Genomic DNA, 12817 nt, shown 5'->3' with positions numbered 1-12817 from the left:
ATTATTAAGAAGGGAGAGTGTTAAAATACATACTAAGAACTCTTAAGAAAAAAAATATGAATGGTATCCCATTGTAAATTGCTGCACTTCCAAGTTACTCATGCTTATGGTTCCCAGTATTTTTGTTCCCTTTGTATGGTATTAGTAGAACACATCAAACATAAGTAAAAAAAAGACCCAGATTTCAGTAAAGCCATTTTCAAACTTCAATTTTAGGGCAGCAGCAATGACTCTAAGGACAGTGTTGTTATCATTGCAAGCACTGTTGGCAGCTGCAGAACCAGACGATCCACAAGATGCAGTAGTGGCAAATCAGGTAAGATGTTCAGTGAACTACGTCAAACAAAAACCTTTTATTAATTATCTTCCTCTGAAAGGGACATTGTCTATTAATATTTCATTCCAAATTTAGGTTTTGGAGAAAATAGCTTTTATAGATTTTTTTTAAGGCCAAATGACAAACTGTTTTTTAAAAAAACAAACCCTTCTCCTTTGCTATTTTTGCAACCCCGACAGTCAGCATTGAGAACCTGGAAGTGATACTGGTTATAATAAAATGAAGTTTCATTTTTGTTTGTTTTTCCTTATTTAGTCTGAGAAATGCAAAGACTAAACAGCATAATGAAAAGTTAAATTGAATTAAAAAAAATCATCTTAAATAATCTAAAGAGTTATGAAGGAAGCATCCTATGTATTTGATGTTTGTAGACTCTCAAATTAACTGTTTTAGTTAATAACTTCATTGATATTAATAAAATTGTAGTTGGCTTGTAAAACTGGCTGGTCCAGTATACAGAGACAGAAAGCAGCATTAGCTTGAAAATAGTCTTAGTGTAATGTATTTTACTAGAGCTCATGTGTGGCCATTTAAAAATTTGTTGAAAACTAGATACAATCAATCCACAGATGAACATTTTGTTAACTTTTGTTGAATAAAGCCCCAAACATTGCTTCTGTAAGTCAGAGGGTAAAAGGTGAAGGCCCCTGTGTACTTCATAGTGGCAAAGGCAAAAAGCGGAGTGCTTCCAGTATCTAGTAAGCTTGTACATCTGACTTGCATGTGAACATCCTATAGAGCAGGGGTTCTCAAACTGTGGGTTGGGACCCAAAGTGGGTCGTGACCCTGTTTTAATAGGGTCACCAAGGCTTGCTGGGGTCCGATGCCAAAGCCTGAGGGCTGAAGGGCTCAGGTTACAGGCCCTCTGCCTGGGGCTGAAGCCCTTGAGCTTCAGCTTTGGCCCCTTGCCGGGGCGGTGGGGCTCAGGCTTTGCCCCCCTCCTCCCCTTTCCTGGGGTTGTGTAGTAATTTTTGTTGTCAGAAGGCGGTTGCAGTACAATGAGGTTTGAGAACCCCTGCTCTAGAGTATGGTTAAAAGGGTGGAGTCATACCTTTGAAATTCTGGACAAGAAGTATACGGGTGCCAGGACGACAGCTGAGCAAATAAGGATCTTTTTGGTTCATTGGCAATTCCAAAAAATCAAAGAAATTGTTGCGGATTGAACAAAAGATTTTATTTAGTTTGAGCATTTCTTTTACTTTTAAAATACAATTTACAAAATATGAAGCAAACAATTGAAAATATCAAAACTGAACATTTTCAGATAACTTTTTTTACCAAGACACTTTTGGCAAAACATTGTGATGCCACTAAATTTTGCCCAGCTCTAGTCAGGTCCCCCTATCTCAGTGGTTCTCAAACTTTTGTACTGGCGACCCCTTTCACATAGCAAGCCTCTGAGTGTGACCCTCTTATAAATTAAAAACACATTTTTATATATTTAACACCGTTAAAAATGCTGGAGGCAAAGTGGGGTTTGGGGTGGAGGCTGACAGCTCGCGACGCCCCATGTAATAACCTTGTGACCCCTGAGGGGTCCTGACCCCCAGTTTAAGAACCCCTGCCTTATCTGACTTGTCATTCTAAGCTAGCAGGTTTTTGAAAGATTTACAGTAGCTCCCTACTATGCCAAACTGACTTTCAGAAAAAAGCAGACAGACCAAATTGAGATCAGTGCTTCACTACCTGGGAGAAGCTGTTTCAGAAACTACACCAAAGTTCTTGCTCTCAGTAGCAGGTGCAGATGTCCTAGAAAGCACTGATATAACCATGTTGTAATGCTTGCTGTGTGAATGAATGCACCCAAGCAGTTCTCTCAGAGCCCGAGTTGCTGAGTGCATGCCTGAATTGTTGCAAAGGCAAGCAAGGCTACCAGATATTTTGTATAAAGCATGTCTGCACTAGTTTCCTTGCTAAGTGTACATTCATCCTTGCTCTCACGTTGTTGTTTTTTTCTGTTTAAAATAAAAACTGTATTGCTCCAGCAATGACAACTGAAATATTATTTCCCTCCCTACATACTGACAGTGGGATTTACAAGGCAGTCTAACAATTTTCTAGCAATATTGAGGGTGAAGAGGTATTTCTCTTCAGAAATGAAAAAAACTTTGTACTTTTTGCCAAAAGTTCTTTTGGGTTAAACCACTGAGTGCTGAGGAACAATGCCCTGTGCCACTTCACACCAGGGTTTTATGGTGGGCTGGTGGGGGCATGCCCAGTGATTCTGTGGCTCTGCTGTCGTAGGGAGGATTCCGATGCCCCCATCCCCTGCAAAGATCTACAGGTTTTGCAAAGGTATACAGATTTAGCTCTTAATTACAACAGTTGGTGTTTTTACATGCAACTGTCACTAATGTGTTAGTGTAAAGCAGGGGTAAGAAACCTATGGCATGTGTGCCAAAGGTGGCACATGAGCTGATTTTCAATGGCACTCTCACTGCCTGGGTCCTGGCGACCGGTCCGGGGGGCTCTGCATTTTAATTTAATTTTAAATGAAGCTTCTTAAACATTTTAAAAACCTTATTTACTTTACATACAACAATAGTTTAGTTATATATTCTAGACTTAGAGAAAGAGACCTTCTTAAAACATTAAAATGTATTACTGGCATGTGAAACCTTAAATTAGAGTGAATAAGTGAAGACTTGGCACACCACTTCTGAAAGGTTGCCAACCCCTGGTGTAAAGAATAAAAGTTAGCAAAGAAACTAATTTAAATATAATTTTTTATACAATATATAAAATAGATTTTATATATTTTCTGATTAAACATTCACAAGGATAACCCCCCCACACTTGTTGGAATGTCATTTTCACAGAGACAAGGTGGGTTAGGTAATATCTTTTATGGGACCAACTTCTGTTGGTGAAAGACGCAAGCTTTGGAGCCACACAGAGCTCTTCTTCTGGTCTGGGAAAGGTACTTCCAGTGTCACAGCTAAATACAAGGTGGAAGAGATTGTTTAGCATAAGTAGTTAGCACACATTCTAAGGGACCATTCAAGGTGAAGTAGCTTGTTAACATCTCTGCTGTCATAGGACAAAACGAGGGAGTTAGTGAGTTACAGCTTGTTGTAATAAGCCATAAATCCAGTGTCTCTGTTCAGTCCATGATTTCTTGTCTCTAGCAGAGTTATGAATTTAAGCTCTCAGGCTCGTCTTTTGCAAGTGTTGTGCAGGTTTCCGTTGAGGAGGAGGACTGTATCAGGTGTTAATGGGTCACTCTATCTTGAATGGTCCCTGAGAATGTGCTTTAACTATGCAGGCTAAACAATCTGTTCCATCTTGCAGTAATCTGTACATTGGGAGTACCTGAAGGAAAGCTCTGTGTGACTTGAATGCTTGTCTCTCTCACCAATAGAATTTAGTCCAGTAAAAGATATTGCCTCACCCATCTTGTCTCTCTAATATCCTGGGACTGACATGGCTACAACTATACTGCATGTATTTTCATAAACATTTTAAATTCATGAATTTATTTGCACGTGTTGAAGTACCATGTTTCCATGTAATAGACATAGGGTTCCAGCTACAGCTCCTGCAGATGATGGGATTTAAAGCCAAGAAATGTCCACAACCAAGTCTAGTTTTAGAACTTTGCAGCTCATTTAAGTGCAGTACAGCAATCTAAAGATCTAGATGCAGAAGTGTATGCAAATTTTCCCTGCTAAATTTCTCGGTCATTCAATCAGTTACCAGATATTTACCAGTAACTACAGACACTTGTGAATGTTCCTGAAGGACTAAAACCTAGACTTGAATAAGATTGTTATGCAAAAATTCTCCATTAAACAATTTTAAACTTTTCCTCTTCTCACAATGAAGCCTAGAGAGCAAACAAATGAACTAACAGTGTTCTGAAATATGTATTTAAATATAGCTGAAAAGAAAAGATTTATTTTTGGATCTCAGGGAAGGAACAGGCAAAAACTTTAGGATGCTATTAATAGTTAAGTATTTATTTTTTAAAAGAACAAACTTTTTTTGTGAACATTTGGTTTGTTTAAACTTTCCTTCAGTTGTAATGACAACACAGTGCTATTTATTGGCCACTCCATGAAATGGATTTGCTTCCAGTTTAAGGGACTTTCCCCAACCTTAATGTAGTCCTCTTCATCTGTTCCCATTGCATTTTTTAAGGAGCATTGCTTTGTAAATTATTGTAATGTATAATTCATTTTGAGATTATACGAGTGACAGATTGTAACCTCTTTGGGGCAGGAACACACACACTTTTTTGGGGCGGGGGAGGTGGTGTACAGTGCCTAGCACAATGGGGATCTGGTCCATGACTGATCTCGGCCAGTGGTGTACACACTCTTGGGGGTACTCAGAGGTCTTCCAGAGGGTACATCAACTCCTTTAGATACTTGCCTTGTTTTACAACAGGCTACGTAAAAAGCACTAGCGAATCAGTACATGCTAAAATTTTGTAAATGATTTGTTTATGCTGCTTTATATACTATACACTGAAAGGTAAATACAATATTTATATTCCAATTGATTTATTTTATAATTACACGATAAAAATGAGAGAGTAAGCAATTTTTCAGTAATGTGCTGAGACACTTTTTTGTATCTTTGTCTGATTTTGTAAGCAAGTAGTTTGCAAGTGAGGTGAAACTTGGGAGTATGCAAGACAAATCAGATTCCTGCAGGGGGTACAGTAATCTGGAAAGATTGAGAGCCACTATCCTAGGTGGTACCACAGTACATATAACTTACTGTAATATAAATACAAAAAAAAGTAGTACTAATTTAATGACAATGTTATACATATTTAAAATGTCTGATGTTTCCTTGTATAAAAGAAGACGTTCAAAACAATACTCAACCATACATTTCAGTGTCCTTCATGATATGCCCCAGATCTGTACCTCTCTGTCTTTAAACCATACATGGATGACGTTTTCCAAGCACTGTCACACTGGTCAGTACTCACTGATCACATAATTCAGGACCCTAAAAAAATGCACACCTGTAAGAAGGAGGAATTGAAGAGAGATTTTTATTTCAAAACAATGTGATTTAAACTTGCTGTGAAAGTATGTAAATCTCCAATTTTAAAAAACGTATTAAATATAAGGATTACTAAAACAGGAAGCTCCTGTCTTGCTGATCTGAAAATGTAATTTGTGACAAATGAAGCGTACCTCAGCTTTTGAATGCCTGACACATGCTGGAAACTTTCACTGTTGTTTTAAGGTAAAGTTCTATTACTTATTAGAAATTTTTTTTTGACAGTATTAGTGTAAAATACTACCGACATCTTCCACACAATTTTTCTAGTATGTAAACCTTCCTTCAAAACAGTGGCAGGTCTTCAGCCATTGCCATGTGACCATCTGTTTCTCAGCTCTCTTTCTCCACACACACACACAAATGATATCAGTATATATACTTCCCAGGAGGAAGTCGAGTAGTAAAATGGCAACCCTCATTGAGACACTGCAGACCCTTTCTCAGTAATGAAGGTTCTAAAAAAAAAGAGTTAAAAAGAAACAAACACCTTAATTGGGGGAAACACTTTAAGAAATATAGTGTGTGCGCAATTCAGTGAACATTAGAACACAGTTTCTGCTCTCAGCTACACTGGTTATGCATATTGTGTATCTGGACAAATATCAGTGTAGTTACTCTGGCTTTATGTCAGTAACTGAGCAGAATTGGATGTACATGTAAAATATATCAAAATATAAATGCAAACTCATTGTTACCTGATACTTGTGAGTAATGTTTGTGTAGGTTTGAATCCTCAGCAACTAACCCAAAACTCCAAATTTCATTTTGGAACTACTACTTATTACAAGATTTGAAGATACTATATATAGAAGGAATTATAGAATGGAATTTGCCAAAGTCAACGAGCCTTTTAATTGGACTTTGCTGAACAGTTATATGGATTCACTTTTTTCTCTTTTTGTATAGTACAAACAAAACCCAGAAATGTTCAAACAGACAGCTCGACTTTGGGCACATGTGTATGCTGGAGCACCAGTGTCTAGTCCAGAATACACCAAAAAGATAGAAAACCTTTGTGCTATGGGCTTTGATAGGGTAAGTATGTGTGTATATATGTGTACTTTTTTTTCAAGTTAGGAGCAGGGCAGCCATATATGTAATATGAGCTATACTTCAAATTATTGTAAAAGGTTTGCTACTTTCATAGCCATCAGTAACTCTGATCACTTTATTTTGCTGACAGTTTTTCTTCTTGGTGATGATTGGATGTTTAACATACTTTATTAGTACATAAGACATTGTCATTTAGTAATTTTCATTTTATAATTAAATGCATAGATTTTTCTAAGCTTTTAATGGTAAAAATTCTCAGTTGAAACTGAAACGACTGGTAATTTAGCAAATATAGACCTTGATAAATGTGTAAAGTCTTCAGTCTTTCAGTGCTACAGCTGGGTTTATGTGAAGAGCAACTTCACACCCTGAAAAATCTCACTTTCTTTATTTTGTCTTCACAGAATGCAGTAATAGTGGCCTTGTCTTCAAAATCATGGGATGTAGAGACTGCAACAGAATTACTTCTGAGTAACTGAGCCATTCAAAGAGCTGCTTCTGTAGTCCAGCTTGCCCTTTCTGAGGAGCGTCACCATCTGTTATTTTTAGGATTCTATATAGATTCTCTTTTAAAACTGGCACTCTTGCCTGACGATGCTATCTAAGCACTATTGGAGACTGAAAAACCGCTCTGTAAATAAAGCTAATTAAACGTCTGTGTAAATTTAAAAGGGGAAATACTTTAATTTTTTCTTACTAAATATTGTAAAAATTCTTTGAGCTCAGCTAAAACAATGTGGGGGAAACATGCCTACTTTAGTGTTTAGCAGTGTGACCAAGCCTAGCAGGAATTTGCTTCGGGATTTTGATTTAATTATTCAGATAACATTTTTGAGTGTCAGTCATCAAAATTGTTGGTGTCACTCATCACAGCTATCTTACTGTTTTTAACATGGATCCTATGTGCCTGTGGATTGACCTATATTTGCATGCTTGTACTTTACTAGACATTTTAGATAGGGTAGCTGAAGAGAGCACCATTTAAGTACTTGAATGTTCTTGTTAACTTTTTTCCTGAAAGCTGTTTCAAGATTTACCCAAAGTTCAAAATGGTGACCTGTTCAGAACCTCTTTCTTAGTCAGGTGACTGGGAAATCTGCTTATCTGCCCTCCCCAACAACACAAACCTAAAATACCATTCTGGATTCCTTTCCATAATCTGTGGGCCTGGGTGCCATTAAAAGTAGCTTAGTTACCACTTTAAATGGTATATTTTGAATAACCAGTAAATGTGTTTAACCATCATACTTGCTACACAATCATATATAAAGGTTTGGTATGTTTGGACATAGCACAACAAAGTGGCGCTGCTTTTTTGGGGGGGGTATATAGAAGTCAGAACTCCTTCAATAAATTAGGATAATATGAATTCACTGGATTTGGGGGAAGAACAACTGATTCTCTGGTATACTGAGAATTTAAATAAATAAATAAAACTTCTTTGAGTACTTGCTATGATGCAATCAGCTGTTTTTTTGCAACAGCTTTCTAGCTTTATTTTGAGCTTCAGTATAAGGATTGCTTACCAGGTACTTTAAAAAATCACTTGTTTGCATTTTTCCCTAGTTGATACATGGAGGCTGTGTTGGTATTTTTACTGTACATACTTCAAAAGCACATAGAAGTAGAAGTGTGTTCTCAGTTTAACTTTCTTTTGGATTGATGTTTCTGATAAACGAAAACTGAAATTACCTTCGCTTGTACATACTCAGTCTTTCTATTCGTATTAAAATTACATTTCATCCTGAGTTTAAAAGCTTGAAAATTATTAGTTTGCAACGTCAAACACTAGTACATCCATCTAAAGAAAGTTGTAATGTCTTTATGGATACAGTTGGATACTTCTGAAAATGCATCAGACATGAAACTTTCAGCTAAAATAGAGAGAAAAGAAACTGAGTAGAGACTGGGGATTGTGGATGATAGTGTACCATAAGGCTTCTTTTCCTTGACTGTCTTCTCTTAAGCAATAGTCTAATAAGTGTACATTCATTTTGCTTGAACTATAAAATGAGCTGCAAGTGTCATACTTCATAGAAGATCAGGTTTGTAAATGATACTGGAAGCAACAGGGAATATTATTAAACTGTTAAATATCTGGAGCAAAGTAGATGGGGGAACAGAACTAGAAAATAGAGATGGAAAAGACCTAACTAATGCAGGATTACTTCCTGCAGTATTCTATCTAATGTGTTCATACTTTAAAAATATTTGCAGGACACAGACAGTAAATTTTTAACTCATATCAGTGCAGTACTAAACCCAGTTGCTATAGTCTTTCTGTACTGCTTTCTAAGGTTTTATTCATTGATCATATTTCTTGAATTTTCTTGCAGTAGTGTAAGTCATTTTCAGAGATGCCAAAGGAAACAAGATTTTTTTGTCTTTCCTTGATATTTATTTATTTTTGTTAACAATTAAAAAGCAACTGCTCAACTGGTTTATTAGGTAATAGCTAGAAACAGTAGAAAACTATGGCAGTTTTGCTATTTGTGTTAAAATCTCAAGTTACTGTCTTTTTCTGTTATGTAGTTTGATAAGAACATTTTGATCATTTCATTTACATGTGTTTACCCTGGTGGTAATTGTAAATGGCTGACTACTTCTTTCCCTTGTTCTTTGCTGCTATTTATTTATCAAAGGGAGGAACTTGGAAATCATTAGGGGACATAAAACTTAATAATTATAGCTTCTGGACCTGTCATTTTGATGATAGGATTAGTCTCTTAGAGACAACTGTGAGCACATCTCAAATGATAACCAGAGCAAAGTTTTCCAAGCATATAAGGGGATGGGATGGAATGGGGAGGAGGGGGTGGCGAGAGAAGAAAAAAAGGGGGGAATTGCTTTACTTCATCACTGAAACAATTCCTCATCCTGGATTTTCTCCTGCTATTTCCTTCACCCAGTACCTCATTTTCTTTGTGATATTGCAAAATTGTCCTCCCAATACAGTTCTGTTCAGATGCCAGTGTGTCCTTTCTTTCCACTCTCCCCTGCCATGCAATTAGTAACTAAGGTACTTGACTCAGTGCCAGTTTAGATGCTGGTAGCAAGGAAATGTCTTGATCTGGATGAGGAAGGAGAAGTGACCCAATATTAAGCAGACATTCATAACTTGAGGTCCCTATGAATTTGAATCCTTTGTAAGGAACATTTTTCTATCCTTGGGTAACTATCAGAGTTGAATATAAGGTTATGTTGTACCAGATTAGTGTAACTGCAGCCAGGGCTGAACCCTAGGAATGTTTGGGTGTTTAACATAGTGACTTTGTAAAGACTAAACTGTAGTTAAGTTTTTTATGACTGAACATCTCTATATTCAGGGCCCTGTGCATTCATGACTCTGGCATTGCTATACAATCTACTCCTGCTGCAGATGTGTGCAGCACATTTACACTTAGTTTAAAAACATATAGGCATTATGGCTACAAATAGCTTCCAAATGTAAATTGATGCCTTGTCATCTTCCTTAGTCTGCAAGCAGACAGCTTAAAACAATAACTATGAAGTCTGAACTGTCCCATTTATCTCAATAGGTGTTAATGCTATAACTTAGTGACTAACTAAAAGTCAGCTAAATTTCACTGAACAACATTTTAGCAGCAACATCTAGTTAATGTGGTTTATCAATTGTTCTTGGATATTGTTGTTGAACAAGAAATTCTAGTTTCTTCTTGCCCCTCACAAATTTTAAAATAGCCTCTGACCTTATTCGGAGGCAAAGAAAAGTTTCCTTTCCTATTGCCAATAGTTTCAACTCCCTCCTGGGTGCCAAAAGTTCCATTTATATCCCATCTAGTTGCCAAAAACCCCACAACTTCTAAGTTCTCAATACGACAGACTGATATATATTGGGGAAATTAAAACTTATGGATAATATAAAATTGATTTAATATAAAAGGGACACTATTTCTAAGTAAAAGGCTCCATTTTCTGATTTACCTGAATTTGCTACAAATTTCCAGTCCCAGAGTACCGCCCAAACTAGGGGCCTTGTACCAGAATTTAGGTCCAGCTTGCCACAGAGTGCATGGGGCCTTGACTATAATCAGTCAGGCAGTATTTATTTATGGAATTAGGTACACAACTTTTTTCTTTCAAGTAAATTAGGATTGGGAGCCAAAAAGAGACTTAACTTGAAACAACAGATCTGCATTATGTGATGTAGATAATGGAAACACTTAAACTATGCAAAATTAACCTTCATAAATCAGCTGGAAGTCAGGCCTGGCATGCGAGAGAGTACAGATCACTTCTTTAATGGAAAACAAATATGATTTCAAGTAAAAGCACTTGTTTACTGTGATGGTTGTATACCATTAATGTGAAGAGGTCAGCTTTCAGAGCAAGGGGAGGCTTAACTGTGTGCATGCCCATTGCTTGCTATGGAAGCAACAAACAGAGCCTGGCTAATTGTTGGAGACAGGCCCAGGAGGGGCCAATGTTAAATACTTTTACTGCTAAAATATTTTAAGTTTTAACACCTGTTCAAGGGGGACAAATGGGAGCGGAAGTACTCTTGCTATATTTTGAATAGCTAAGTGGTTGTGATGTTACAGTGGAAGGGCTTCTCTACACAAACATTTAGTTCTCAGCAAGCTGGGGTATGAAGCTATCCTGTACTAACAGTTGCTTACTGTGCTTTGAGTTACTTCAGTTTCAAAGCAGCATAGCTCCAAGTACCATAAGGACGTGTTAGTACAGGATAGCTTTATACCCCAGCTTGCTAAGAACTAAATGTTTGGCTTTCTCTACACAGACTCTTAATGGATGTGATCATGGATGGTTTTGCAGAAAATGTGAGCAATTGGCTAAGCAGAGGATAGTTAAGAATTTTCATTTTTCCTTGCTTTTTACTGCAGCACAATAGTAAAACATGAAGTAAAGCTTTTCTGGGAAGAGCATATAGATGTTTTCACTGTTGTTAAACCCTTTTCTGTTGGAAAATTAGGCTATCATTTGTCAGTCTTCAATTAGATTGCTGATCCATATTAAACATTTCAGTAAAAACATACTATGATCTTTTTACTGTTACAGCTTCATCAGCTGATATATCATTAGACGTGCAAGGTATGTGTTGCTTCTCATTTGGTTATTTCAACTATAATGCTCTGTAGGCAACCTCAGCAACTTTACTTTTCAGATTTGTTACCAATGGACCAATTGTTGCAACTCATTTGCACTGTACTGTGATGTTCCCTCTTCTTACTCTTACCTGCTGGTAGGCAGCATGAAAAATAGCCAGCCAATTGCTTATGAGGCTGAACCATTCACTGAAAATGTAAGTTGAAATACCTAATTCTCAGATGAGGAAATGTACTATGAAAGTGCTGTATTATCCCTCTAATTTGCAACAACTGCTGGTGCTGAAGGAGGCTGTTGTCATAGGAATGCTGATTTCAACTGTTGAAAAATCCCACTTGTCAGATACCTTTTTTTTAAGTTAACAATAAAGAATACTGGAGGAGGTTTGTTACTGAGCATTTAACTTCCTGTAAAGGCTGAGTGGGAGTGGGCTGGAATGAAGCATCAGTGTTTTTTGTCTTGAGAATAAAAACTACACAACACTTTTGTACACAAATGATTTTTTAAATAAATACACATTTTAAAATATGTTGATTTTCACTGGGAATGCTTAACAATAAATACATGTTTCCCTGAAAACAGTTTTCATCTGATTTCTGGTAACACTTCTTCCTCAATCTGAGATGGACTGGGAGGCAGTGCACCACTTAAAGAGGGAGAATGAAATTCAAGGCAACTTTGATGTTGAACAGGAAATGTGTAAGAAAGATAAGTCAGTGTAATGAGGTGAAACCAAGATCGGGAAAAATGTGTGTACAGTGCAACTAGGACCTGATGAAGTCTAGAATATTATAGCTGTGGTAATTAAGTTTTTTACTTTCCTGCAACCATTCCATTAAAAACAGTGATGGCACATTGTTCTAGAGGAACGATATAGCTAACTTGTCAAACTTTTCTGGGCTTTTTTCAACAGACTAATACTAATCCGTGATTTAGTTGTACATCATCTTATAGGTGGGTTGTTCAGTTTGGGTAAGCTGTATTCAGTTCTTTACATGGAAAAATGTGACAGGCCCTCTACTAGCTAAAACCATCCTCTACCTGTGGATGTTAGAGATGAAGGGCTGGCTGCTTCATCTTTCAGGTGTACGAAAGATCTGATGTACTTTTTTTTTTTACTGGAAAAGTAAAAATCTAATAAAACTATTACCAGTTACATAAGTTAATTCACAATGATATCAAGGAGTAAAACAGACAGCCAATCACAAAAATAAAATAGAGCTCTTCCCCTCCAACCAGGTCAGTTCTGCATCACTGGTATACAAAGGCTAACCTAGTACTAATGAACTCATGTATCTTGATTGTTCACATAGGTTC

The 12817-nt window shown here is 36.9% G+C and overlaps 1 protein-coding gene across 2 annotated transcripts in view; it reads left to right on the top strand.

The window, feature by feature from the left end:
* Positions 1 to 12026, top strand: part of UBE2K (ubiquitin conjugating enzyme E2 K) — a 71090-nt gene extending 59064 nt beyond the window's left edge. For both annotated transcript variants that reach the window (XM_045017936.1, XM_045017935.1), the window contains 3 exons: positions 217 to 316; positions 6266 to 6394; positions 6817 to 12026. In XM_045017936.1, coding sequence (XP_044873871.1) covers positions 217 to 316; positions 6266 to 6394; positions 6817 to 6891 — 304 coding nt within the window. In that variant the 3' untranslated portion in view covers positions 6892 to 12026. The remainder of the gene's footprint in view (positions 1 to 216; positions 317 to 6265; positions 6395 to 6816) is intronic.
* The last annotated feature ends 791 nt before the right edge of the window (positions 12027 to 12817 follow it).

Source organism: Mauremys mutica, chromosome 5, assembly GCF_020497125.1.
Source record: "Mauremys mutica isolate MM-2020 ecotype Southern chromosome 5, ASM2049712v1, whole genome shotgun sequence".
Classification (NCBI taxonomy): domain Eukaryota; kingdom Metazoa; phylum Chordata; order Testudines; family Geoemydidae; genus Mauremys; species Mauremys mutica.
The sequence above is the reverse complement of the archived record's forward strand: the minus strand, read 5'-3'. Positions and strand labels throughout refer to the sequence as shown.